Source organism: Monodon monoceros, unplaced genomic scaffold (assembly GCF_005190385.1).
Source record: "Monodon monoceros isolate NGI ecotype Baffin Bay Population unplaced genomic scaffold, NGI_Narwhal_1 Super_Scaffold_7, whole genome shotgun sequence".
Taxonomy (NCBI): domain Eukaryota; kingdom Metazoa; phylum Chordata; class Mammalia; order Artiodactyla; family Monodontidae; genus Monodon; species Monodon monoceros.
In genome coordinates this window covers 58,485,590-58,511,774 of record NW_021703784.1, presented here as the reverse complement: position 1 = coordinate 58,511,774, position 26,185 = coordinate 58,485,590, and the positions used below count along the sequence as shown (strand labels likewise).

At 42.5% G+C, this 26,185-nt stretch overlaps 1 protein-coding gene and 1 non-coding gene across 8 annotated transcripts in view; one reads left to right on the top strand and one right to left on the bottom strand.

Moving 5' to 3' along the window:
- Positions 1-26,185, bottom strand: part of STIM1 (stromal interaction molecule 1) — a 188,158-nt gene that overhangs the window by 72,046 nt on the left and 89,927 nt on the right. For 5 of the 7 annotated variants that reach the window (XM_029208552.1, XM_029208551.1, XM_029208556.1 and 2 more), the window contains one exon: positions 13,546-13,676. In XM_029208552.1, the coding sequence (XP_029064385.1) occupies positions 13,546-13,676 (131 nt within the window). Of the gene's footprint in view, positions 1-13,545; positions 13,677-14,903; positions 15,031-16,063; positions 16,198-26,185 lie in introns of those variants that run through there. The other 2 variants (XM_029208555.1, XM_029208557.1) reach the window with 2 other exon arrangements.
- TRNAE-UUC lies at positions 4,756-4,827 on the top strand. Its single transcript has one exon. It is a non-coding gene; the product is annotated as a tRNA-Glu (tRNA).

Sequence of the window (26,185 nt, the reverse complement as noted above, 5' to 3'; positions counted from 1 at the left end):
GACAAATAAGGGGTGGTGGTGGTCATGGATCCTCAAGTGAATCAGACATTGCATTGGAAACCAATTGTTTCTAATGCCATTAACTACACAGAATGTGATGCACATGCAGATACAGACATGCACTGAGAGACTGGCATAAATATAGATACATACAGACAAACAAACACAAACACCAGTTAGGTCTGAAGACAAGCAGGACCTTGGGAGCCAGTGGCTGATTCCTCCTTAGACAGGAAGATCCAGAAGCTTACTTAATACCTGAAGCAAATCTTTTCTCTCTCTGCTGGCTTGACCATTTCTGGCCGTAGATGGCCCTTGCATTCTGCCTACCACTTCGTAGGGTCCAGATCCTGCCTAGACTAACAGCAGCTTTGGACTCCTGATCATACTTCCTGGCTCTGTTTTTGCCCCCAGGTCCTGCACACTGTACTGCACTGTAACCTTTGGCTCCTAGTCTTCTCCTTGATCTCTGACCTGGCTCATGGGCCTTCTCTCAGCTCCTACCTCCTTGGCTCAGTGTTCCTCCCCTCCTCTACTTCTTATGCACACAGACACATCTAAATACAGAAAGGCACAAAATGATGTATACACACCCACAAAGAAACAAACACAAAGGCACATATAGACATATACACATATATGGACACACACACACACACACAGAAGCCTTACAAGTACAACTAATCCCTGCCATTAACAGGATTGCCATCCAGAATAGACAGAGCAGACTCACCAACAAAGATGGGAGGAAGGAAAACAACAGTCTGCTTAGTGAGAAAGAATTTCCCTATCTGTCAAAGCAAACCACCGTCTGGGTTTTCCTGGAAACGTGAGTGGAACCATCTGGGGGAGCTGCTGCGTCACCCTGTATCTGGCTAAGGCACTAGGACAGATTGCAAACGACGCTTACTCCCTCTGATGTGTAGCTCAGTTTGTCTAGCAACCTGTACCCCTCCCTGAGTGCTGGCTGACAATGTGTCTTCTGCTACACCAGCACGTTAGATTACCTCACCCCTATTCCTCTTGAAACTCCCACAGTCTCCTGTGCACACCACCATTACAGCCCTGAAGATGCGCTGTTGTCATTGCCAGTTTACATATCTGCCTCTCTCACTAGCCTAAGGGCTTATGAATGGCAAAGAGTGTCTTATTTTCATCTCTATTCTATTCTACAGATGAGGAAGGTGAGCCTCCGAATTACTTGGCCTTATAGCTAGTATGCTGCCAAGCTTGCATCTGAACTCAGGTCAGACTCCACAGCTCATGCTTAGACTTTTAAAAGTCAATTTCCAGATACTTTATTCTAAGAAACTCACAAAATGCCAGGAAGCCCTCCTAGAAGTTAGGGCTGAATGCCTGAGGAAGGCCACAGAACTTGGACTCACTGGGGTTGTAGCCTGGAAGCTGACTATGAGGTACCCCTGGTGAGTGAATGCTACAGCCATCCATAATTAAGTATTTACAAGGAAAAATGGGGATAGGTCATTTCCCTAGCCTAAAGAGCACGTTTTAGCTGAAGGATGATCTCTCATGGTATCAGTCATCTCTGTTCTGTCCAAAGGGTCTGAGCAGACTTCAATCTGTGCTTTGTCTGAATTAAGGGCAGGCGGTCAGAATGTTCCACAAGGCAGGAGATAAGATGGTGACTGCACCAGGAGATAGGCAGGGAGCTAGAAGGCAAAAAAACAGCGAAGTGCCTCCAAACTGTAACAGTCCTTTAGGTCAAAGAAGAGTTATTGCAGCAGCAGAAATGTACACATCGAAACCCATGCTGAGGTTATTTGAATAATTGTGTGCAAGTTTTTTCTGCCCTACTTTTCATATAGTAAACTTAAAAGAGCAAAACAAAAAAAAACAAAAGAAACCTCTAGGCTGTCAAAGCTGTTCAAAGAGGAAACAAGGAAAATCTATGTTCAGGGACCAAGGGGAGAACTCTGCTTCTGAGGGGCCAGCATGGTAGCAGTACTAGATATCAGAGGAAGGCCCTGAGCACAAGGCAAACCCAGGAAAAATAAAACTGGGGCCAATTAGCCAGCTGCCTTTGATATCTCCTGTCATGGAGCTCCATATGATAAGGGTCAAGAATTGGATTCAGGTCCCTGGTGTGTGGGTGAGAGAGAATCACCACCTGGCTCTCCCTTAGCTTCCCCAGAAGTGACAACTATAAAAAAAGAGAAAGAAGGGAGGGAGGAAGGGAGGAGGGGAGGGAGGGAGGAGAAAGAAATTCTCCCAAAGGCTGTTCAGTCTGGTGTCCTCAAAAGCCATCTACACCTGCCCAGAAACAGAGGGAACCTAGCTGTCAGCTAGCTAACCAGGGATCTCTGCTTCCAGAAACCATGGTAATTCAGACTTAGAAGCACCTCTTCATACCTGTCAAAGTAAGGAGTGGGGGAAAGGGAGATAGAAGTCAACATGGTTTTCAATGTGTTTTCTACAGAGCACTAGGGATTCTTATGGATTGGGCTACAGAAAGGCAAGTGGAAGGTGATCACTACTCCAACCAATGTAGTGACACTTTTATTTTTTTAACATCTTCATTGAGATATAATGCACATACCATCTAAGTGTACAGCTCAAGGGTTTTTAGCATAATCACAGAGGTGTACAATCACCACAAGTCTGAAACATTTTCATCAGCCTGAGGCAGATGTGAGTTGCAATAACCCCAAAAAATGGATAACTGTGAGCTAATTCAGTCTCAGTTTCCTTATCAGTTATATGGAAAAATCACTATGTACCCCACAGTAGACGTTTCTTGTAAAGATGACATGAGCGATTGTATGTAGAAGCACCCAGCACAGGCCTAGCACATTTCAGGCGGGTAGGAGTAGAAGAAGTAGTAAGTAATACTACTACTGGGAACTAAGCCACAGGCTGGGGACTCTCTATGCACAAGTTCATTTCATCTGTGCCATAACCTTTCAAGGTAAGGATTACTGTCCCCATTTGACAGTGAGGAAACGAAGCTCACAGAGTTTAACAAACTTCCCAAGGTCATACAACTATTAACTGTACACCTAAAACCCTCGTCTTTCTTGCTCCAATGCCTGTGCATGCCTTTGCTCAGTCACACAGCCTTTCAGCAGCCTCAGCAGCGTCTTTTCCTTTCTTCAACACCCCTCTTGTATGTTTTTCTCTGTCTTTCGTAATATTTTAACTATAGTGATTTTACCTCCATCCAGATTCTGTATATGATTCATAGCACAGGGCAGAGGGATAGGGAAGCGGTCACAGAGGAGGTCAGACACACACATCATACACAAACGCCTGGAGCCCAGACCCTAGCAACTTCTAGAAACAGCCCACCATTGACTCAGCTGCTATCCTGGCCAGGAACTCACAAGTCAAAAGCACCCTGTCCCCCATACCATTGACCAGCCAACTCTATACTCTTGCTCTGCCCTAGTGAAACAATTTGAGGAGCACACACAGATAAGATAGAATCTTTGCTTTCAAATTCAAAAAAATGTAACTCATCACCTTTGTGTGCAAGGCCCTGCAACAAGCACTGTGGGAGAAGCAGTGATCCATGAGACCTGGTTCCTGCTCCTGGGAGGCATTCACAGTCTGGTAGGACAGACAAGGATGCACCCAACTAATTACAATATGGAGCAAAGCAATATGCCAGATGCGGGCTTCATGCCAAGTACTCTGGAGCATGGGAGAGGAAGGATTACTTCCCACTGTAGGGGAACAAACAAGATTTCTTGGAGGCAGCATTTAATCTAGGGCCAGTAGTTCTCAGCCAGGAGCAATTCTATTCCCCAGGGCGACTGACAAGTGGCAATAAAAAAAGTTTGGTTGTCACAACTTGGGTGGTGTGGGGCGTGGGGTGGCTGCTCTTAGCCTCTAGTGTAGAAAGGCTAGGGATGGTGCTAAACATCCTACAACCTGGCCCAAAACGTCAGCAGTGCTGAGGCTGAGAAACCCTGATTAGGCCTTGGAGGACAAGTAGAATTTTTTCAGGCAAAAATGGGAAACAGAGTGATGCCAGGATGAGGGTTTATCTGGAGCAAAGGCACAGTGATGAGAGATTAAGAGCATGTTTGAGATGGCTGCAGCATAGAGTAAGGGAATGCAGGGTATAAGAAGAACTAGTCAGGCGAGCTAAATTCAGACTGCAGGAACCCTGGCGGGCAGGTTAGAGTGTAGATTAGTTTAGTAAGTGAAGGTAAGCCACTCTTACAGTTTCATCATCTCTAAAACAGAGTTAATAACACCGAGTTCATAGAGTGGTTGAGAAGTAAATGAAACTGCATATATACTCAGCTGGCACAGGACTTATTACATGGTAGGAATGTTACTTTTCCACCACACTCCCTTTACAAGGTAGGACTAACGATCAGAGTCGTGCTTTAGCAGTTCCAGTATTAGTGCAAAAAGACAAACTTATAGGCAACAATACAATCAAAATCATTGGGGTACAAAGCAAGACATTTAAGTGCTAAACGAGTGATGTAGACTGTGCTACAGGAGTTAGTACTGAGATGAGAGAGATCAGTGGGGGAAGAAAGCCAGGTAAGGTTCATGAAAAGTGAAGCTGGGGCATTCCAGAGGACACCTAAGACCAATACACACAGAGCCAGGGGTTGGAGGGAGGGATATAAAAAGTTAATTCCCAGAAAGGAGAACTATCTGAGCAAAGAAAGGCATCTGGAATAAACATGGAATGACTATGACCCAAAGAAGGACAAGAGTCAGATCAGAGTGGTAGGAGGTATGTCTAGAGAGACTTACAGGCTAAGGCCAGGGAATTCCCTGGTGGTCCAGTGGTTAGGACTTGGCACTTTCACTGCCATGGCCCGGCTTCAATCCCTGGCCAGGGAACTAAGACCCCACAGGCCGCACAGCATGGCCAAAGGGAAAAAAAAAAAAAAAAAAGGTTAAGGCCAGATTTGAAGGGATGGCATGTCAGGCACAGGAAGTCAGATGGAATAAGAAAAGGAAATTAAACTGTAACTTAGAAAGATCACTGGCAGCATGTACATGTGCTGGTGAAGGAGAAACTAGAGGCAATGGAATACTGAGGGGTGTCTACAGCTATCTGGATACAAAGAATGAAGCCACAAGCATCAGGAGGGAATAACAATCATTGTTAGTCATGATGATAACTTCTGAGCATAATGCAGCTACTTATCTTCGTCCAAATTAACCCACGCTGGCCACAGCACTGGCTACGTGTGAGAAGCTCTTAGGGCTCTGTATACTGCCCCTCCAGCCCAATTCCTACTGGGCCTCTGGCTATTGCAAGTGGAACTGCCGGCTGCACCCCTTCGGGTTGTTTCCCCAGCCCTGATTCCACCTGGCGCCAGAGTCCATCCTTCCTCAACCCTCACAGCCTCCCAGGACCTAGCATGCTTCTTGGTGGAACAATTTTAAAAAGGTAAAAAACAGGTCAACTTTCACCATGCTAAAGTCAAGCAGATCTGATGACACTACTACAGCATGGCCTTGTTCAAAATCCTCTAGCCTTCCAGACGGGTAGGGGAAAATCAAAAGTTCTCACCTAGACCTTTTTTAAAATAAAGGCATAGGCAGGAGGCTGAGTGAGCTAACAGAGAAGTTGTGGCCTCTAGAAACGTGTGACTCTGCTCTATCACGCGCCATTTCCCTTAACATCAGCTACTCGGGTGAAGACAGAACTACCTCCTGCAGGGTCCTGGCCCTAGCCGTGTCAGCCGAGCTGCTGGGGGTGGCTCCCAGAGCTGAACACTGTGGTGCCCTGGGATGATGAGAGAGCTGACTTGGAATTCTTGCGATACAAGCCAGCCCTCACTATCTGTACCATCACGCTGAGGGAGGAAGAAACATGAATTCAGAACCTATCACGCGCCAGCCCTTGTGCTTGGGGCTTTGAATACATTAAATTCTTACAACAACCCTGCAAAGAGTTGCCCTCCTCAAATAGCTGAATAATTGAGGCTCAGAGAGGTGAAGTTATTTGCCTATATGTCACATAGCCAGTAAGTGGCAAGGCCAGGTTTTGAACACAGGCCTATCTCTATCAAAATGTAGGTTCTTTCTGATGATAACAACAATGATAATAACAACAAAAACTAACTTTTATTGAGCCTATTCTATATGCCAGGCATTGTACTAAGTGCTTTATATGCATTATTTCATTTAATCTTCACAACAACTTCATGAGGTACCTACTATTATCACTCCACTTTTTTTTTTTTTAACATCTTTACTGGAGTATAACTGCTTTACAATGGTGTGTTAGTTTCTGCTGTATAACAAAGTGAGTCAGCTGTATATATACATATATCCCCATATCCCCTCCCTCTTGTGTCTCCCTCCCACCCTCCCTATCCCACCCCTCTAGGCAGTCACAAAGCACGAGCTGGTCTCCCTGTGCTATGCAGCTGCTTCCCACTAGCTATCTATTTTACATTAGGTAGTGTATATATGTCCGTGCCACTCTCTCACTTCTTCCCAGCTTACCCTTCCCCCTCCCACTGTCCTCAAGTCCATTCTCTATGTCTGCGTCTTTACTCCTGTCCTGCCCCTAGGTTCTTCAGACCATGTTTTTTGTGTTTTTTTTAGATTCCATATGTATGTGTTAGCATACAGTATTTGTTTTTCTCTTTCTGACTTACTTCACTCTGTATGACAGACTCTAGGTCCACCCACCTCACTACAAATAACTCAATTTCATCTCTTTATATGGCTGAGTAATATTCCACTATATATATGTACCACATCTTCTTTATCCATTCATCTGTCAGTGGACACTTAGGTTGGTTGCATGTCCTGGCTATTGTAAATAGTGCTGCAATGAACATTGTGGTACATGACTCTTTTTGAATTATGGTTTTCTCAGGGTATATGCACAGTAGTGGGATTGCTGGGTCATATGGTAGTTCTATTTTTAGGTTTTTAAGGAACCTCCATACTGTTCTCCATAGTGGCTGTTATCAATTTACATTCCCACCAACAGTGCAAGAGGGTTCCCTTTCCTCCACACCCTCTCCAGCATTTAGTGTTTGTAGATTTTTTGATGATGGCCATTCTGACTAGTGTGAGGTGATACCTCATTGTAGTTTTGATTTGCATTTCTCTAATGATTAGTGATGTCGAGCATCCTTTCATGTGTTTCTTGGCAATCTGTATATCTTCTTTGGAGAAATATCTATCTCGGTCTTCTGCCCATTTTTGGATTGGGTTGTTTGTTGTTTTGATATTAAGCTGCATGAGCTGCTTGTATATTTTGGAGATTAATCCTTTGTCAGTTGCTTCATTTACAAATATTTTCTCCCATTCTGAGGGTTGTCTTTTCATCTTGTTTATGGTTTCCTTTGCTGTGCAAAAGATTTTAAGTTTCATTAGGTCCCATTTATTTATTTTTGTTTTTATTTCCCTTTCTCTAGGAGGTGGGTCAAAACGGATCTTGCTGTGATTTATGTCATAGAGTGTTCTGCCTATGTTTTCCTCTAAGAGTTTTATAGTATCTGGCCTTACATTTAGGTCTTTAATCCATTTTGAGTTTATTTTTTGTATGGTGTTAGGGAGTGTTCTAATTTCATTCTTTTATATGTAGCTGTCCAGTTTTCCCAGCACCTCTTACTGAAGAGGCTGTCTTTTCTCCATTGTATATTCTTGCCTCCTTAATCAAAAATAAGTTGACCATATGTGTGTGGGTTTATCTCTGGTCTTTCTATCCTGTTCCATTGATCTATATTTCTGTTTTTGTGCCAGTACCATACTGTCTTGATGACTGTAGCTTTGTACTATAGTCTGAAGTATAGTACATATAGAAGTATGTACTATACTCTCATTCCTCCAGCCCCATTTTTCTTTCTCAAGATTGCTTTGGCTATTTGGGGTCTTTTGTGTTTCCATACAAATTGAGAAATTTTTTGTTCTAGTTCTGTGAAAAATGCCAGTGGTAGTTTGATAGGGATTGCAATGAATCTGTAGATTGCTTTGGGTAGTAGAGTCATTTTCACAATGTTGATTCTTCCAATACAAGAACATGGTATAGCTCTCCATCTGTTTGTATCATCTTTAATTTCTTTCATCAGTGTCTTACAGTTTTCTGCATACAGGTCTTTTGTCTCCTTAGGTAGATTTATTCCTAGGTATTTTATTCTTTTTGTTGCAATGGTAAATGGGTATCACTCCACTTCTAATGAGGAAACTGAGGCTTAAGGAGATTAAGTAACTTCACAAAGTTTCCACAGCTGGTAAAGCGAGAGCCAGGTTTAAACCTGGGTCTGTGTGACTCTGCAACACAAGCTTTTAACCCTGTGCTATTCTACACCAGACACCACAGACACTAACAGAAGGTTAAGTATATTTTGCAGCTTCCCAGGCTCATACTAACGTACCCATCTCCACCCCACAAAATGTGTGATCACACCCTTGCATAAGACTCCCATCTCAGCCTGACAACATGCTTGCTACAGTGATATTGGTCAGTCATTCCACACACGAACATTAAAATACAATTGTCAGGGACTTCCCTGGTGGCGCAGTGGTTAAGAATCTGCCTGCCAGAGCAGGGTACACAGGTTCGAGCCCTGGTCCCAGAAGATCCCACATGCCACGGAGCAGCTAAGTCCATATGCCACAACTACTGAGCCTGCACTTGAGAGCCCGTGAGCCACAACTACTGAAGCCCGTGTGCCTAGAGCCTGTGCTCCACAACAAGAGAAGCCACCACAATGAGAAGCCCACGCACCACAACGAAGGGTAGCCCCTGCTCGCCACAACTAGAGAAAGCCCACGTGCAGCAATGAAGACCCAATGCAGCCAAAAATAAATTAAAAAATATATATACAATTGTCAGATGTAGGTAGCTTTCCTGGAAATATAGAGGAAACAGAAAGGTGGCAATAAGTAGCATTCACTGAGCCTGAATTGTGTGTCAATGCTATGCTGGGAACATTTTAAATTAACATATGATGAAATTAACTGTGGTGGAGGGCACAGGGGGAATATGGTCCTATGAGTTTTGGTACCTATGTAGATTCTTATAACTGCCCCACAATCCAGACATGGGACAGTTCCATTACCAAAAACACACTCCCTCATGCTGCCCCTTTGTAATCAAACCCTCCCCACACCCCTAACCCCTGGTAACCACTGATCTGGCCTCCATCCCTATAGATTTGCCTTTCTTAGAATGTCAATAGATGTTATCATATAGTATGTAACTATCTGAGATGGTTTCCTTCACTCAGAGTAATGCCTTTGAGATTCATCTATGCTGTGTACATCAACAGTTCATTCCTCTTATTGCTGAGTAGTTTTCTATAGTTTGTTTTATCCATTCACACACTGAAGGACATCTGATTTGTGTCCAGTTTTTGGTGATAATGAGTAAAGCTGTTATAAACATTTGTGTACAGGTTTTAATACAAATATAAATTTTCTCTTATCTATCAGGGTAAATACCTAGAAGTAGAACTGCTGAGATATGTATTAAATTGTGTTCGGCTTTATAAGAAACTCTGTAAGAGTTCTAGTGGCTCTTCCTCCTCACATGGTACTTGGTTTTGACTACTTTTTAATTTTACCCATCCAAATAGGTGTATAGTGATATCTCATTGTGGGTTGTTTTTTTTTTTTTTGGCTGCACCGGGTCTTAGTTGCAGCATGCGTGTTCTTTAGTTGTGGCATGCAAACTTTTAGTTGAGGCATGCATGAGGGATCTAGTTCCCCAGCCAGGGATCGAACCCAGGCCCCCTGCATTAGGAGCACAGAGTCTTACCCACTGGACCACCAAGGAAGTCCCTCAATGTGGTTTTAATTTGTACATCCCTAATAGCTAATGATATTGAGCATTTTTTCATACGCTTATTTGCCATGCATATATCTTCTCTGATGAAGTGTCTGCTCAAATCTTGTCTCATTTTTTATTGAGTTGCTTGCTTTCTATTGATGAGTTTTGAGAGTTCTTTATTTGGGCTGGGAACTTTTAACAGCACTTTTCTCACTTAATCCTGATAGCAACGCTGCAAGGGTAGGAATCATTAACCACCATTTTACCCTGAGAAAACCAAAGGGAAGTCACTAAACTACTATAACCTGATCACAGTTCTGCCTAATCAAAGCTTACTTATCACTTAATCACCTATGACATACGTATTACTAGAATGCAAGCTCTAGTAAAGCAGGGATCTTATCTGCTTTGTTCATCATGGAATCTATAGCCCTACAACAGTGCCTCACACATAACAGGTATTCAATAAGAATTTGTTTAATGGCTGAACAAATGTCCTTTATTTTCCACGTAGGCTCCACAGAAGAAAATAAAACTGCTCTCAAACTGTCTGGTCCAGTCAAGGGGACAGTGGTTTTAGGAAGGCTCCTGTCTGCCCGCCTCAGACTATCAGGACAGGCTGAAGTGCCATCCCACTGCTGCAAATCCTTTGCCCAGAGGCAGTATCCCTACCAAAGGTCTCAGTAGAACACAGGTCATGAATTCCCACACTGCCAGGCTGGTAGAACTCCCTGTCAGCTTTGCAAGGAGGACACCAGCACCAATAGTGCCATCTTGCTCATCTGAAGGGCCCACAATCCATAGCCTCTGCTACCTAGGACAAAAGCAAGCAAAGATGACACTTGAGAAGTCAAATTGGCTTCCCCCCACACAAATGACTATATATTGTCTATAAAAGGGCTGCTGAGTCTCAGTTTACCAAAAGTCTAATTTCATAGCTTACAGCAGAGATAGAAAGATCAGAAATGAGAATGAATCAAAGAAGAGATAGAAAACTATAAAAAGAAATCATAACAATGCATACAGGAATGTAAGCACTGGGGTAACAGTGCAAGAAGCCCTGAAGACATGCTTTGAATAATCCAAAGAAAGTAACAATCTGTTCACAGTAATCTGTAAGAAGGAAAACTTACTTCGAAAATGGCTAAGAGTTTTAAATATCTAGAAATGAGGTTATAGTTCAGTTATCTGAAAAACTTACCGATATGAGGCTGAATAAATGAGGCCTTAATAGAGTATCCCAGCAGACTTCTTCTAGGGTCCTTGGGTAATCAGCAATTCTTTTAAGCAGGACATAAAAATCTCAGGTCCTTGATGGCCAGCACAACCAGGGTTTCATCTCTGGTGTCTCAGCATCCATAATCTAATATTCCAAGCTCTGAGCTGCCCACCCAATGGTCTAGTTAGATCATGAACTCCATATATGTTGAGACTGACTTAAACACACACACTTTGCTACCATGACTTTCTCTTTCAAAGAGAAAGTAGCTTGTGAATGATCATGAGACCCCAGACTGGCAGGCCCCTCTGCCCACCAGAGGACTAGACTGTAGGGAGAGCAGCTGAAGTCAAGGCAGGCAGAAGCTACACTGAAAAAGAACAGCTCACCACTGGCACAGGGAAAAGCAGGGTGACAGCTTTTGTGTTATTTTAGAACAGTTTGTGCTGATGAGCTTTTTGTTGTGGTACATTCCTCTAAAAAGAACATTTTCTTCCTCCCTTCATTGACAAAGTAATTCAGCAGAAAGTGAAAAAAGAAGGAGGAGCGGATGACAAAGATATCCAGGAATTTGTGGATCTTGGATCGTATCACCTTCTTGACTGTGGTGCCACGCATCTCCCAGTCCTGTGGTCAGGAAACCTCTAGGCCTCCCTCACCACCAGGAACATGGCTCTATTCCCAGCACAGACAAATAAAATGTGGGTCCTCTGAGGGTCAGTGACACATCTAGATGTGACCAAAAGTTCGGATAGTTTCATCATGGCTGTTGGCCTTGCTTAAGAACCTACAGCTGCCAGGTTCAGCAAGTATACATATCTCAGCCTGGTTGCCTGGGCCCCCTTTCCTTGCCAGGCTTTTGTCCTGCAGTTTTCTCCCACAGTCACTCTGTGTGACCAAACCTACCCTCCACGCTTCTTACTACCTCCACATCTTTGCTCACACTGTTTCCTGCTGTTCAGGCTGCCCCACCCCTTCCACTCTCTCCCAATTCTATGTTTCCTCCAGGAAGTCTATTTTTCTCCTCTTATAAGTTCCTTAGACATTATCTAGTTCAACCTGATACAAGGATCCCCTCTGCTGACCAATCAGTGGAGTGCTGTGTTCTACTTTCCCATCTTCAGTGACAGGGAGTTCACTACCTACCTACCAAGGAAGCCTCTTCTATGACGAGATAGCGCTGTGAGATGATTCTTTATTCCAGAAGAATACTCCTATATTTTACTTTCCCCACAGTGGTCCTGGTTCTGCCCTTAGCATAAGAGAAACAATACTGCAGTACTTAACAGCATAGGCTTTGAAATCAGATCTGTTCTCCTACCCAGCGTGTCCTTGAACAAAATGCTTAACCTTTCCAAAGTTCCAGTCCTTGATGGTAATACCAACTTCCTAAGGCTACCAACAAAGTTAAAAAAGTAACTATGCAAAGAGCTTAACACTGTGCCTGGCACAGAGTAAGGATTTCACTGTTATCATCGCCATCATTTAAGTCTGATTCCTCTACTTCGATTGCATTTGAAGATAGAAATTGTATTATCTGAATCTTTTCTTTTCCAGGCTAAAGTTTCTTCACTAGACTGTAAATTATATGAGGACAGATGTATCTCTATGTAATTATGTGTATTTGCTGCCACATCTCCACGTCTAGAACAGTGCCTGGCACACATATAATAGACAGTTATAAACACTGAATTATATTGAATGCCGTCCGTTTCAGAGTTTCCATACCCTTCATCATTCATGTCACTCCTCTCTTTCACTGTTTCAAATGTTTTTGGCAACGTGAAATCCAAAGTTGAATTCACAACTTAAAGGTGGGCTAACCAGAGGAGGAGAGACTAGATTGGCCCCTCCCTCATGATATACACCATATCGCTACTAAAAGCTGGCATAACTTGCCAGCTTCATCCCATTGCTGGCTCAAGTGGAGCTTGAAAACAACTGAAGCTTTTCAATCTTTTGACACATGATGACTTTGGGCTCTGGGCTCTGTGGAATTGGAGCTGCAGTCACGCCAAACGGTGAAACAATAACAGAGCTATTTCCACCTAGAGATTCCTCTCGCTCTTACTATCTGGACCACTCAACTGGATCCCAGCAACTGCAGCCTGGAATTCAGAATGATCTTTCTAGGAACCTTTGTTTCTTCCTCACAAATAGAGTATACGCTTCCAAAGGGCAAGATCTGACTGTCTTGCCTTCTCTTCCACATGCCAGCACAGGGCTGAGCACAGAGTAAGGACAGATGGATGCCCTCCATCTACAGCTGGATTACAGCAAGGATTCAGGGAAACTGTACAGACGAGCCTCAGGGCTCCCTCTCCTCTCAAACAGCACAGCTCGGTCAGTGTTGTGCTTCTAGCCGGTAGGCAAACAGGAGCCAGTCCAGGCACAGACACAGATGTTAAGGCCTGCACTCTGGCAGGCCGGCTCCTAGAGGCTGCTCTGCTGAGAATCACCTTCCCTGACAAGGATGCATTCCTAGAGGACAAGCCAATATCAAGAACACCTCTCCTCAGGGAACAGCCTGTCTAGACAGCTTCAGGGACTGTTCACACAGGAGGAGAAGAGAGCCACACAGGGTGAGGGAGCTCACCTCATCACTTTCTTCCACATCCACGTCACCATTGGCATCATCATCCATCAGCTTGTGGATGCTGCGGACTGCATCAAAGCTGAGCTTCTCATCCTCACTGTGGCACAGGGGCTTGTCAATCCGGCAAAACTCTGTACAGGAAAAGCAAGAGACAACATTACTGGGGGCTGCCACCCAGCTCTATTACCTACCTGTCTCACAGTCCCTGGCTTCTAGCACCTGACTCCTCACACAGCCACTTAACAGACTATTTGTACAGTGATAGAAGTATTTCATATTAACTGTCTTCCCTATTTAGGGTCAATGCTTTATTATCCTAATAGTTCCTTGGCAGGGAAGTCAAGCATAGGACTAGGAATACACTGGGATCTACACAAAGAACATGCATAAATAACTCACAAGGAAAAAATATACAAGTGAGAGAAAATACAAATAGCTGATGAACACAGGGAAAGGTCTTACTAGTAATCAAAGAAATACATATTCAAATGAAACATCATCTTTAGTCAATAAATAAATGTGAATTAATACAATCTTTCTAGAAATAGGAAAACAGGCCATTTGTTCCAAGGCCAGAGTACTACATAGTTTCCTTTTTGTTCACTTTGTCACTGCCTGTACATATAATGCCAGCCACAGGCTAACTGAGGAAACCCTTCACATCTTATGCCTTCTCCAGGACAGCTACATTCAGCAAGCATGGAGGTCTGGAGTGAAACTTCCTTCACCCACCACCATACAGTCATACAGCAATAAAACCAGCACAAGAGCCTAGCCCACCCAGTCTCTTTCATGACACCTAATCCTCTCTTACGAACCTGGAAAACACCTAGCCTGATCAAGGCACATAGCAGAAAGAGCCTGGAATCTAGTCATAGCTCTACTATGTGGCTCTAAGGAGGTCACTTCCCTTCTTCAGGCTTCAAGTTCACTATTTGAAAAAGATATTTTAACTAAAGTTTCTGGTATTTCTTCCAATTCCTACAGTATAAAATTCCTCTTGCCTTTCGACCCTGATCTTTCTAGGCAAAATACTCTTCAGATCACCCCCAAAGAAGACAGAAGAAAAACCGTGACCTCCCAGATAAAAGAAGCAGTCACAGAAGAGAAAGCAAGGACAGGGTGAAGAAGCTGTGGCTGTGAAGCCTTCTAGAAGTCCCTGATCAGAGACCGGAAACACTAATACATCTAATCATTTACTTGTCTGCTGGTGAGAAACAGAGACAGGATTGGACAGGTCACCTCTCTATCGCTTGCTAGTTGCTCAAATCCTTTTCAAAATGAGGAGGGGTGTAAATATTAAAATTTTTAAGTCCCAGATGTGACTCAATAAAAATATGTTGGATATTGAAGCTCACAGATGTTAACGGATGTGCCCAAAGTCAAAGGTCGCTGAAGAGGCACAGCAAGAGCCCGGGTCTGCTGACTCACAGGCCAGCACTTCACCTGACTGCCTTTATGCCAAGGTAACCAGACAGCTTTAGTTTCATCTTCTGGAAGCCACGGACAGTAATGCTGGTAGGAAGCACACTGAAGAAATGGCTTTATAAAAGAAAAAAGTAGATAAATAGTATGCATACAAAAGAAATAAGTACCTCCATGCAACCTTATGTTCCTCTACCTTTGTCCTGGCAAGGTGGAGCGGAAAATGGAGGGTGGGGTAAAGGGGTGGTGGGTATTGAGGAAAAGAGGAGAAAGTAGCCAAAAATTAAGGAAATGTTTCTCAGTTTCCTCACCAACGAGAGCTCTTGGCATGATTGCTTCATTCATGGACTCCTATCCACAAATTACCTATCCCCAAAAAATTGCAGTAAGTAACAACTAGTCCACAGATGAAGCACACAGCACTGAGATTAGCATAACCAACATAACACTTTCCTTCCCTTATTCCTGTTTTTATATTACTCAAAGGCCCATATAATTGCCTATAAGAGCTTTTTGATCAGCATATGATATGCCCATTTAAACAACATTTATTGAGTACTCTTCATATATCAGGGTCTATAATCAGCACAGGGTATAAAGAGATGAATCAGACTTCATCTTTGCTCTCAAGGAGCTCAATTATAAAAGTGGGGGAGATAAGCAATTAAAACACTATGCGCTAAGTGCCATAATAGAAAGAATTGAGGTTATGCTAGGGGTCAGCAACTTCTGTAAAAAGCCAGACAGTAAACATTCAGGATTTATGGGCCATATAGTCTCTGTGGCAGCTACTTAACTATGTCATTGAGCACAAAAACAGCCACAGACAAAACATGAGTGAGAGAACTTAGCTGTGTTCCAACAAAATTTTATTTACAAAAACAGGTGGTGGGTTGGATTTGGCCCTTGGACCATACTTTGCTGACCCCTTTTCTAGAGTTCCATAGGTAGCACACCTGAAGCACATCAGATCGACAGATTTCTGACCCAAAACAAAGAAACCTAATCTTTTCATTAGCAAGTATCCACCCACAGAATGAACCTAAGTAAAGTACTTCTATTAGGCTTTTAAAAAATAATGGGAATAGTTTACCAAGCTCTAGGGACTGGGGTCTCCAGGCTGGGCACAATTGGCCTACAGCAGGTCCAAGAAATTTGGGCTTCAAGCATCAGGCTCTAGTTTGTAACCTGATCAGACAGACAGGTGACCTTTGCTGCTGGCATCACCTGGCATAGAGAAGGATTAAAGGGATTGAGGATAAGGGAGTACAAAATCTTGATGTCCCATATGGCCATAGAATCCTGTCCAGAAAAATCATGTCAGCCAAAATTCACAAATAATTCCTTCAATGAAGCATTTTCTAGGCTGTCTCTCTCTCTCCTTCCTGAGACCTTTTCTACCTTCTCTTAATACATTCCAATCTGGCAAGGTTTCCCAGACCCATCCAGAAATTACCTTAAAAGATCCACCCATTTTAGAAACACATTATTACTGCAATGAAAGAGCCCTGCACTTGGAGTCAGAACACATGTGTCAAAATCCCAGCTTCATCAGTTACAACCATATGATATTGGACAAGTTGTTTAACTTCTCTGAGCCTCCAATATCTCATTTGCAAAATAAGGATAATTAACTCTGCTGCATAGGGTTTTTGTGAGAGTTAAGCAAGACCACATTTGTTAAAACACCTAGCATAGGGCCTGCATGAAGCTGACATTTAATACATTTGTAGTCTCCTTTTTTCCTCCCAGAGCAGCAAGTGAACAGTTCCCATCTTTTGCTAACTTCAGCCACTTTCCCTCTAAGACCATAAAGAATCAAACACAGGCAGTACAGTCCAATCACATTGCTCAGAGGAATGTTCTAGGTGAGCTGGCAAGCAACTCTGACAATAGCCTGTCTTCCCACAGCATTTATATGTCTATCACTGGTAACATTTATCATACTGTGTTGTAGTTGCCTATTTAATTTCTCTTCCCCATAAGGGCTAGGGACTATGTACCCAGCAGCAAGAAAAGACCAGGTTCTTGGTAGATGCTCAGTAAATGTTTTCTGAATGAATAACTAAATATCAGCTCTACAATTATATATGGGATTTCTGTAGGCAGAAAAGAGAAGAATTTTAGGTAGAGAGAATAGTATAGGACCAAGTTTTAAATTTTTTGGTCTCAGGACTCCTTTTTACACTTAAAAATCGAAAATCCCTTGGGCTTCCCTGGTGGCACAGTGGTTGAGAGTCCGCCTGCTGATACAGGGGACACGGGTTCATGCCCCAGTCCAGGAAGTTCCCACATGCCACGGAGTGGCTGGGCCCGTGAGCCATGGCCGCTGGGCCTGCGCGTCTGGAGCCCGTGCTCTGCAAAGGAAGAAGCCACAACAGTGAGAGGCCCACGTACCACAAAAAAAAAAAAAAATTGAAAATCCCAAACTGTTTGATATTTACTGTATTAGAAATTAAAACATAAATCCTAATATTTAGTAATTAATTCATTTTAAAACAATAAAATCTCATATACATTAATATAAACATGTTTTAATGAAAAACAATTGTTTTCTGCAAAAAAATTCATGAGGAGAGTGGTATTGTTACACATTTTTGTAAATCTCTTTAATGTCTGACTTGATAGAAAACAGCTGTTACAGCCTCATTATATCTGTTTCCACATTCAAGGTGTTGTTTTGATTGAAGATCAAAACATAGATATGCAGTTGGAAAATGCAGGAGTATTTTAATAACCTTTCAGATAATTGTGGTCATTCTTCTCTGATACTTCACCAAAACTCAACAAGTAGGAAGTTTATTAAAGGTTAGTTACAAGGTGAAATCTGAAACTATACAGATGAACTTTTTGTACTCTATTACAATAAAATCCATTGGTCTATCTTGCACTTTGAATGGATCTTTTATCCATAGGTGATTTTTTTTTTTTTTGGCCGCACAGTATGCGGGATCAGATCTTAGTTCCCTGACAAGGGATTGAACCCACGCCCCCTGCAGTGGAAGCATGGAGTCTTAACCACTGGACCACCAGGTAAGTCCCTACCCATGGGTGATTTTGAAACATGATACACTAATCATTTGGAAACTAGTGATTCGATGAGTTAGGCAGAACTTCCAAATTTGACACAGTTCATTTATACAGTATCAAAATAATCACAATTATTAATATCACCACTGATTTCATCAGAAAAGCTGTAGATCTGGAGAAGCTGTCAAGTTCACAGTGGCAGATACAAGTTTTCCCAAACTCTTATTTTCAATTAAAAGCTGGAATTTTATCACTGGCAACAAATACTATCAGTTGTTTTCCTTAAAGTAGCAGACTCACTTCATTCATTTTCAAGAAGATGTCTGCCAAAAGCATAAGTCTGAGTAATTGCAATTTGTCAGTTATTCTTTCAAGTAAAACTAGTGTTCCCCGAGAAAAGGAGGTAGTTCAGCTTGCAACTCAATCACACAAATGCATTTCCTTGAGATAAACATCAGGCTCCTACATGCAGCAAAAGTGCTTTATGCATACTTCCTGTTTTATCACACAGAATACTAAAGAGACATGTATTCATGGGATACAATTTAATAAAATTAATAAATTTTTACTTCTCTATTAAAAGCTTAAAAAAAACTGAGAGGGCATGGAGGTGAGGAAGGCAGTGATTATTGGCACAATTTTGTGCCACTCTTTTGACTCCTGTTAAGGTGCCAGCAGTTTTACCTACTAATTTCTTCTGCACCAACAGTGCAAAAGTACACACGATGGAAAAAGCAAATAGCACCTTAGTATTATTATTAAATGGCTTTGACCTTCTGGATCCCCACAGAGATCTTGGTGACCTCCAGTGGTCTGCAGACCACACTTTGTTAACCACTGGTGGACAAAACCACAAAGGCTTTTCCCTCATGTCCAAATCTCCTCTCCTTTCTCAAGGCAGAGCTAATCATTTACTGTTTTATGCTCCAAAGCACTCTGTACATAACTCTGTTATATTAATTCTCATGCTCTGAGTTGTTTGCATGCCACATCCAGAAAAGGGCAAGGACTAAATTTGACTCACTCTATCCTCCAGGGCCCAGTATGGCACCATCACTAATATCCACCTTGTCAAGTATGACATCAGTAAGTGCTGGCTGAACGAATGAATGCGTGAATGAATGGATTCATAACAAACCACCTCCCCAAAAGGCAACAGAATTCTTGAGGGCAACCCACCAGTTCCCACCACCAATATCCACCATCCACTTAATGCCTCTCCTCTCCCAGCACTACCGTGCAGAGCCACTACAGTTGAGCTGGACAATGGATTATCTGATGTGAGACACAAGCCTAGAGGGAAAGAAATGAGAGAAACAGCAGTCAAGGAAGAAGGTAGAGAGAAGGAGGAGAGAAGGGCACTGGTCAGACTGGTCCTCAGCGCTTGGCTGGAACCTGAGGGGAATCTGGATGGAAATGGCTAAATTTTACCAACAGGGGCCTCATCTCTGAAAATAATTTCTCCCTCTTCACCCTCCACCCCCCAGCCAGGACTGGCAGGCTTTGCAGTGACTCTGATGGGATCAGAATCCACCCTTACCCTTAGAAAGGGCTCAAAAGACTGTAAGACTGAGAGCATGAGCCCTAGGAAGACTTTCAGATTTGACCAAGGACCATGAGGTTCCAGAGATAAAACAGCCTGGAACCTAGAATGAGGATGGGGCTGGGGAGGAGGGCAGGGGACCCTCTAGACAAAAATGTGAAGGCTGAGAAGGGGAACTGGCTTGGGACATGGAACTGGCAAGAAAAGGTCCCCCCTGGAATACCGCATGTAGCAGGCCTAGCCACAGAGGAAAGAGGAGTCCTCTTTGAGGAAAGAGGATTCCTGGGCTGTGTAAAATCCAGCCTACCTGAGGGATGTTCCTTCCCCTGTTAGAACATCACGTCCTCATATCCAAGAAGAGGTCCAGCTCTTCTCAGCAGGGGGCAGGAACTGAGAAGCGCTTCCCTTCTAGACAAAGCTGGCACTGGTTTCAGCTACCCAAGCAGCACTGACCCAAAAGACTTCTGACCATGCTCACTTCTCCTCAGAGGGAGAATACATAAAAAATAACCCATACAGCACCAAGAGTGAACCCTAACGTAAACCACGGGCTTTGGGTGATTACGACGTGTCGATGTAAGTTCATCCTTGGTTAAAAAAAAGAAGCACCATTCTGGTGAGAAATGTTGATAACGGGGCTGGCTATGCACGTGTGGAGGCAGGAGCTATATGGGAAATCTCTGTACCTGCCTCTCAATTCTGCTGTAATCATAAAACTGCTTTAAAAAATAAAGTCTTAAAAAAAAACATAGCCTGTAATATGTGTGTGATTGGTAGAGATTTTGTTCAATTCTTATTAGCCTGCTTTTAAAAATATTACATACGTTGATTATAATGTGAGATAATTATATTCTCACTCTAACCTGAGATTTGAATACTCCAGTAACAGTTGTTTATTTTACTTTTTTCATTTTCTCTTTTTTTAAATTAATTTTTATTGAAATATAGTTGCTTTACAATGTTGTGTTAGTTTCCACTGTACAGCAAAGTGAATCAGCTATACGTATACATATATCCCCTCTTTTTTGGATTTCCTTCCCATTTAGGTCACCACAGAGCACTGAGTAGAGTTCCCTGAGATATGCAGTAGGTTCTCATTAGTTACCTATTTTATACATAGTGTCAATAGTGTATATGTGTCAATCCCAATCTCCCAATTCATCTCACCCCCCGCCCCGCTCCTTTCTCCCCTTGGTTTACATACGTTTGTTCTCTACATGTGTCTCTATTTCTATTTTGCAAATAAGATCATCTGTACCATTTTTCTAGATTCCACATATATGCGTTAATATACGATATTTGTTTTTCTCTTTCTGACTTACTTCTCTCTGTATGACAGTCTCTAGGTCCATCCACGTCTCTACAAATGACCCAACTTCGTCCCTTGTTACGGCTGAGTAATATTCCATTGTATATATGTACCATGTCTTCTTTAACAGTTGTTTAATTTATATTAAACATAATTAAAGAAAGTCATCAGTGGAAAAACGATAATCCATAGCATCAACTATATATAAAGCTCCAATGAGCAACATAATGAGATATACCTCTGAGTTTCAGCATTTCTGACTTTGTACCTCATGTAGGCTTAACACGGTCAGCTTACAGCTGCAGTTATCTGAGGGTATCTGAGGGCAGAGCTATGTCTTTTTCATTTTTTCATAGCACCTACTACCACCTCACACATGATATATTTGTTCATTTATTTGTTTATTGTCTGTCTCCCTCCAATAGATGTAAGGTTCACAAGCAAGGACTTTTTTTGTTTACTGCAGTATCTCCACAACGAAGAATAGCCCCCGCTCGCCGCAATTAGAGAAAGTCTGCGTGCAGCAACGAAGACCCAACGCAGCCAAAAATAAATAAATAAAATAAATAAATTTATTTAAAAAAAAAAAGTTCAAAGTCCCTACTGTGGCCTGCGAGGCCCAGAACGATCTGCCACCTGCCACCTTTCTGGTCTCATGTCCAGCAACTCCTCCTGCTTCGTGTGACCCTTCTCTGATGTGCCAAGTTTCTTCCGTCCTTTCCACACAGCACAGTGGTTCTCAGCTCTGGCAGCATATTAGAATCACTTAAGGAGCTCTTAAACTGCTGACACGCAGCCCCCAGTATCTCCGTGGGTGAGATCTAGGTATGGGTTTGGGGTTTGGGTTGTTTTTTTTGTTTTTTCTTTAATTGAGAAATAACACACATATAGTAAAGTACATAAATAAACATAAGGATCAATTTAAAAATATATATATATGATGTGTATATATATACATATATCCATGTAACTTTCACCAAAATCCAGATACAGAACATTCCTAACACTCCAGGAAGACTCCCTCCCCTTGTCCCTCTCCAATCACTACTACCACAACCCCACAGCGGTAACCACTATTCTGACTTTCACCACCATAGATAAGTTTTGCCTTTTTTTTCGACATTTATTAAAATGGAGCATGGGGCTTCCCTGGTGGCACAGTGGTTGAGAGTCTGCCTGCCGATGCAGGGGACACGGGTTTGTGCCCCGGTCCTGGAGGATCCCACATGCGGCGGAGCGGCTGGGCCCATGAGCCATGGCCGCTGGGCCTGCGCGTCTGGAGCCTGTGCTCTGCAACGGGAGAGGCCACAACAATGAGAGGCCCGCATACCGCAAAAAAAAAAAAAAAATGGAGCATGGATATTTTTAGGGTACAGTTGCACACAATAAAATGCCCCCATTCTAAGTATACAGTTCTATGTGTTTGACAAACATATGCATTCATATGACCACCACCCTGATTAAGATCTAGAACACCTCCATGGTCTCAAAATGCTCCCACTTGGCTCTTCAGTGCCAACCTTCATCCCCGTCCCCACACAACCACTGATCTGATTTCTATCATTAGAAATTAGTTTTGCCTCTTCTAGAACTTCAAATAAATATAATCACAGCTCTGTACTCTTTTGTGTCTGGCTGCTTTTGTTCAGCATGATTTGAGATTCAACCATGCTGTCACGTGAATCAGTAGTTTGCTCCAATTTATTGCTGAGTAGTATTCCATTGAATGGATATACAATTTGTTTATTCATTAACCAATTTCTAGCTGTTACAAATAAAGGTTATGAACGTTAGTGTATAAGTCTATGTGTGTACACATGTTTTCATTTTTCTTGAGTGAAAATGAGTGTTTTATTCCTTGAGTTCCACTAGGGGTGGAACTGCTGGGTTAGATGACAGGGTTATGCTTAACTTTTTAAGTAACTGCCAAACTGTTTTCCAAAGCAGTTGTATCACTTTATACTCCCACCAGTAAGCACCAGTATGAAGCACCAGTCCTGTTGCTTCGTATACTCTCTTATACCTGGTGATGATGCTAATGTGAAGCCCAGGTTGAGAACCACCTTGAATTCCTTTTATATGAAAGGCTCTTCTCTTTCTTAACCTGCAAACTCTGACTCATACTGCTAGTCTCAGCTTAAATACTTTTTCTCCAAAGAATCTTCTTTGATTCATCTTCTTTCCCAAACTAGTTTAGGCCCAAATTATATTTTCTCCAAAGTACCCTATATTTTTCATTTACAACACTTTTCACAATTGTAATTATTTGTGTGATACTTTGCTTAATATCTCTCTTCTCCACTAAACTGTAAGCTCCATAGCAGCAGGAATCATGGCTATCTTCTTCGTGGCTGAATCCTAGCTTCTAGCCAAACTCTAGCACCTAGCAAAGTCCCTAGCACAACAGCTGGGCTTCAATAAACATTTGTTGAATAAACAAATGAATGCCCAAAAGAACCTGTTGCATGGAGGAGCAAATTCAGAGATGAACAAATACAGTCCTTGCTCACAGAAAGTACTAGAATGAGCATAGTATATGAGTTACAAAAACACAAAGTAGAATAGGTAAAGGGTCAAGAGACCAGAGCAACAGGAGACAGCACAGTCTGGACAACAGGTAGAAGGCAGTGGGGGCAGAAGGGAAGGCTACCTAAGCACAGCAACCCAAAAGCAAGGAGCACAGCACCTCACATGGTTTGATTTATTAAAAGAGCCAAAGTCAGAACTTCCCTGGTGGTCCAGTGGTAAGACTCCACGCTCCCAATGCGGGGGGCCTGGGTTCGATCCCTGGTCGGGGAACTAGATCCCGCGTGCATGCCACAACTAAGAGTTCGTATGCTGTAACTAAGAAGTCTGCAGGCCACAACTAAAGATCCCACATGCTGCAACTAAGATCTGGTGCAGCCTAAATAAATAAATAAATAAACAAATAGGCCAAAGTCAAAGGGTTCTTTTTGCCAATCTTGCAAAAGCTCCTGGCATAGAATGGGAGTAACAGATAGTGGGATCTCTCATCATACTCAAACTCTAAATGGCAGAGTTGGAGGAGCTTTGGAGGGCATTAAGGGCCACTGCTCACTTTACAAGTAGAGAAGGAAACTGAGGCCATGAAATGGGGTTGTTTTGCCGTAGGTGGGCTGGCAAAATAGTGTTAGAACCAGATTAGAAGCCTCACTAACTTTTTTTTAATTTATTTTATTGAAGTATGGTTGATTTACAATGTTGTGTTGATTTCTACTGTGCAGCAAAGTAATTCAGTTTTACATATATGTAATATTTTTTAATATTCTTTTCCATTACGGTTTATCATAGGATATTGAATATAGCTCCCTGTGCTCTACTGTAGGACCTTGTTGTTTATCCATTCTAGATATAATAGTTTGTATCTGCCAACCCCACACTCCCAATCCATCCATCCCCCACCCCCCTCCCGCTTGGCACATACAAGTCTGTTCTCTATATCTGTGAGTCTGTTTCTGTTTTATAGATAAGTTCATTTGTGTCATATTTTAGACTCCACATATAAGTGGTATCATATGGTATGTGTCTTTCTCTTTCTGACTTACTTCACTTAGTATGATAACCTCTAGGTCCATCCATGTTGCTGCAAATGGCATTATTTCATTTTTTATGGCTGAGCAGTATTCCATAGTACATGTACACCACATCTTCTTTATCCTTTCCTCTGTCAATGGACATCTAGGTTATTTCCATGTCTTGGCTATTGTGAATAGTGCTGCTATGAACATAGGGGTGCATGTATCTTTTCGAATTATAGTTTTTTTCAAGATATATGCCCAGGAGTGTGGTTGCTGGATCACATGGTAGCTCTATTTTTCATTTTTTGAGGACCCTCCAAACTGTTCTCCATAGTGGCTGCACCAACTTACATTCCCAACAACAGTGCAGGAGGGTTCCCTTTTCTCCACACCCTCTTCAGCATTTGTTATTTGTAGTCTTTTTAATGATGGCCATTCTGAATGGTGAGAAGCCTCACCATCTTCTTATACCATGTCTTGTGGCAAGACTATGGTTGGGAGATCCAGATGAGCCTGTGCAACAGGGCTTCTTAGAATGACTAATTCTTACTCTCCAAGGCCAACAAACAGGGGTAGCGGGGAATGGGTTCCATTAGGTTCTGTTTGTCTATTAAGGGCAAACTCAGAAGCCCTAACTGAGCTTGTGCCATTCCCCAAGCAGGGTAAAACATAACTTCCCAGTTTTGCCTTAACTTCTTCAGTGTCTAGCACTAGCCAAAGGCCCCTTCTTCACTAGGACTTAGAAACAAAGTTAAAAAGACACTAGAGGGGCACTCAGTCACCCCTTTGTGTCCCATTTCTACCATCTTCCTCCTCTCAGTATCCTTTTCTTCAAATTTTGATCTCACAAGAAGCATCCTTCCAGAAGAAGATGGCTAATCCTTAAAGTTAGTCCCCACCAAGCAGGCCATGCCCTCAATAACTTGGGCTTCTGGTCCTTCTGGCTGTTCTGACTCCTGGTGCCTACTCCTGGGTCTCCTGCAGGGCTTTGGACCCTTGCCCATCTGCTTAACAGCCTATTTGCCTGCACTTTTAAACCTATAACCTTTCTGACTGAATTAGAAGCGTCTGACCCCAAATTCAGTGCTCACATGCTGGCATTTTAACACTCATTTATGACTTTCAAACAGCTATTTGATGAAATAGCTAGCTAAAGGCAGTGGCAGTACAAAGAGAAGTAAGACACACTTTTCTGGCCTCCAGGGTCCCCTCCATTCCTACCCCCTAATTATTAAAATATATACTGAATTACATAAGTGGTAGATGTAGGTCTTTGAATCTGACTTTCTTACACCCTGACTACTCCTAAGGATTAATTTTCTTATCTGAAAAATCAGTAAAGTTCTTTAAAATCAGTAAACCCCTATAAAAATGTCAGTCGTTCATTTGTCAGTTCTCTATTCTTTGCTTTACCTGTGAGTCTGATGTTCCCAACTACAGCAGGAGGAGTCTGATTTTTTCCAGTATCCCTTGTGTCTGGCCCTGGGCTAGGCAGCACAGTACCTGGTTCTAGCGACAACTGAAAGGTGCATACAGGTTTGGAAGATTCACTTTCTCAGCTCTGGGGTCCCACACACCACAGGTCTTTACATTCTTTACATTCTAAAGGCGTCTGTGCCAAGAAGTGTGACCGTCTCAGAGAAATTCAACACACTCTCGTTCAAAAGCCACCCCAAATTCTCTGATCTGGCGCCTGACCCAAACATTCCTGTGTCCTGGCCAGTACTTGTCAGGGTCTGAGATGGCCAAAAAAATAATTACAAACAACTCAAAACAGCTTTCTGCTAGGAAGAG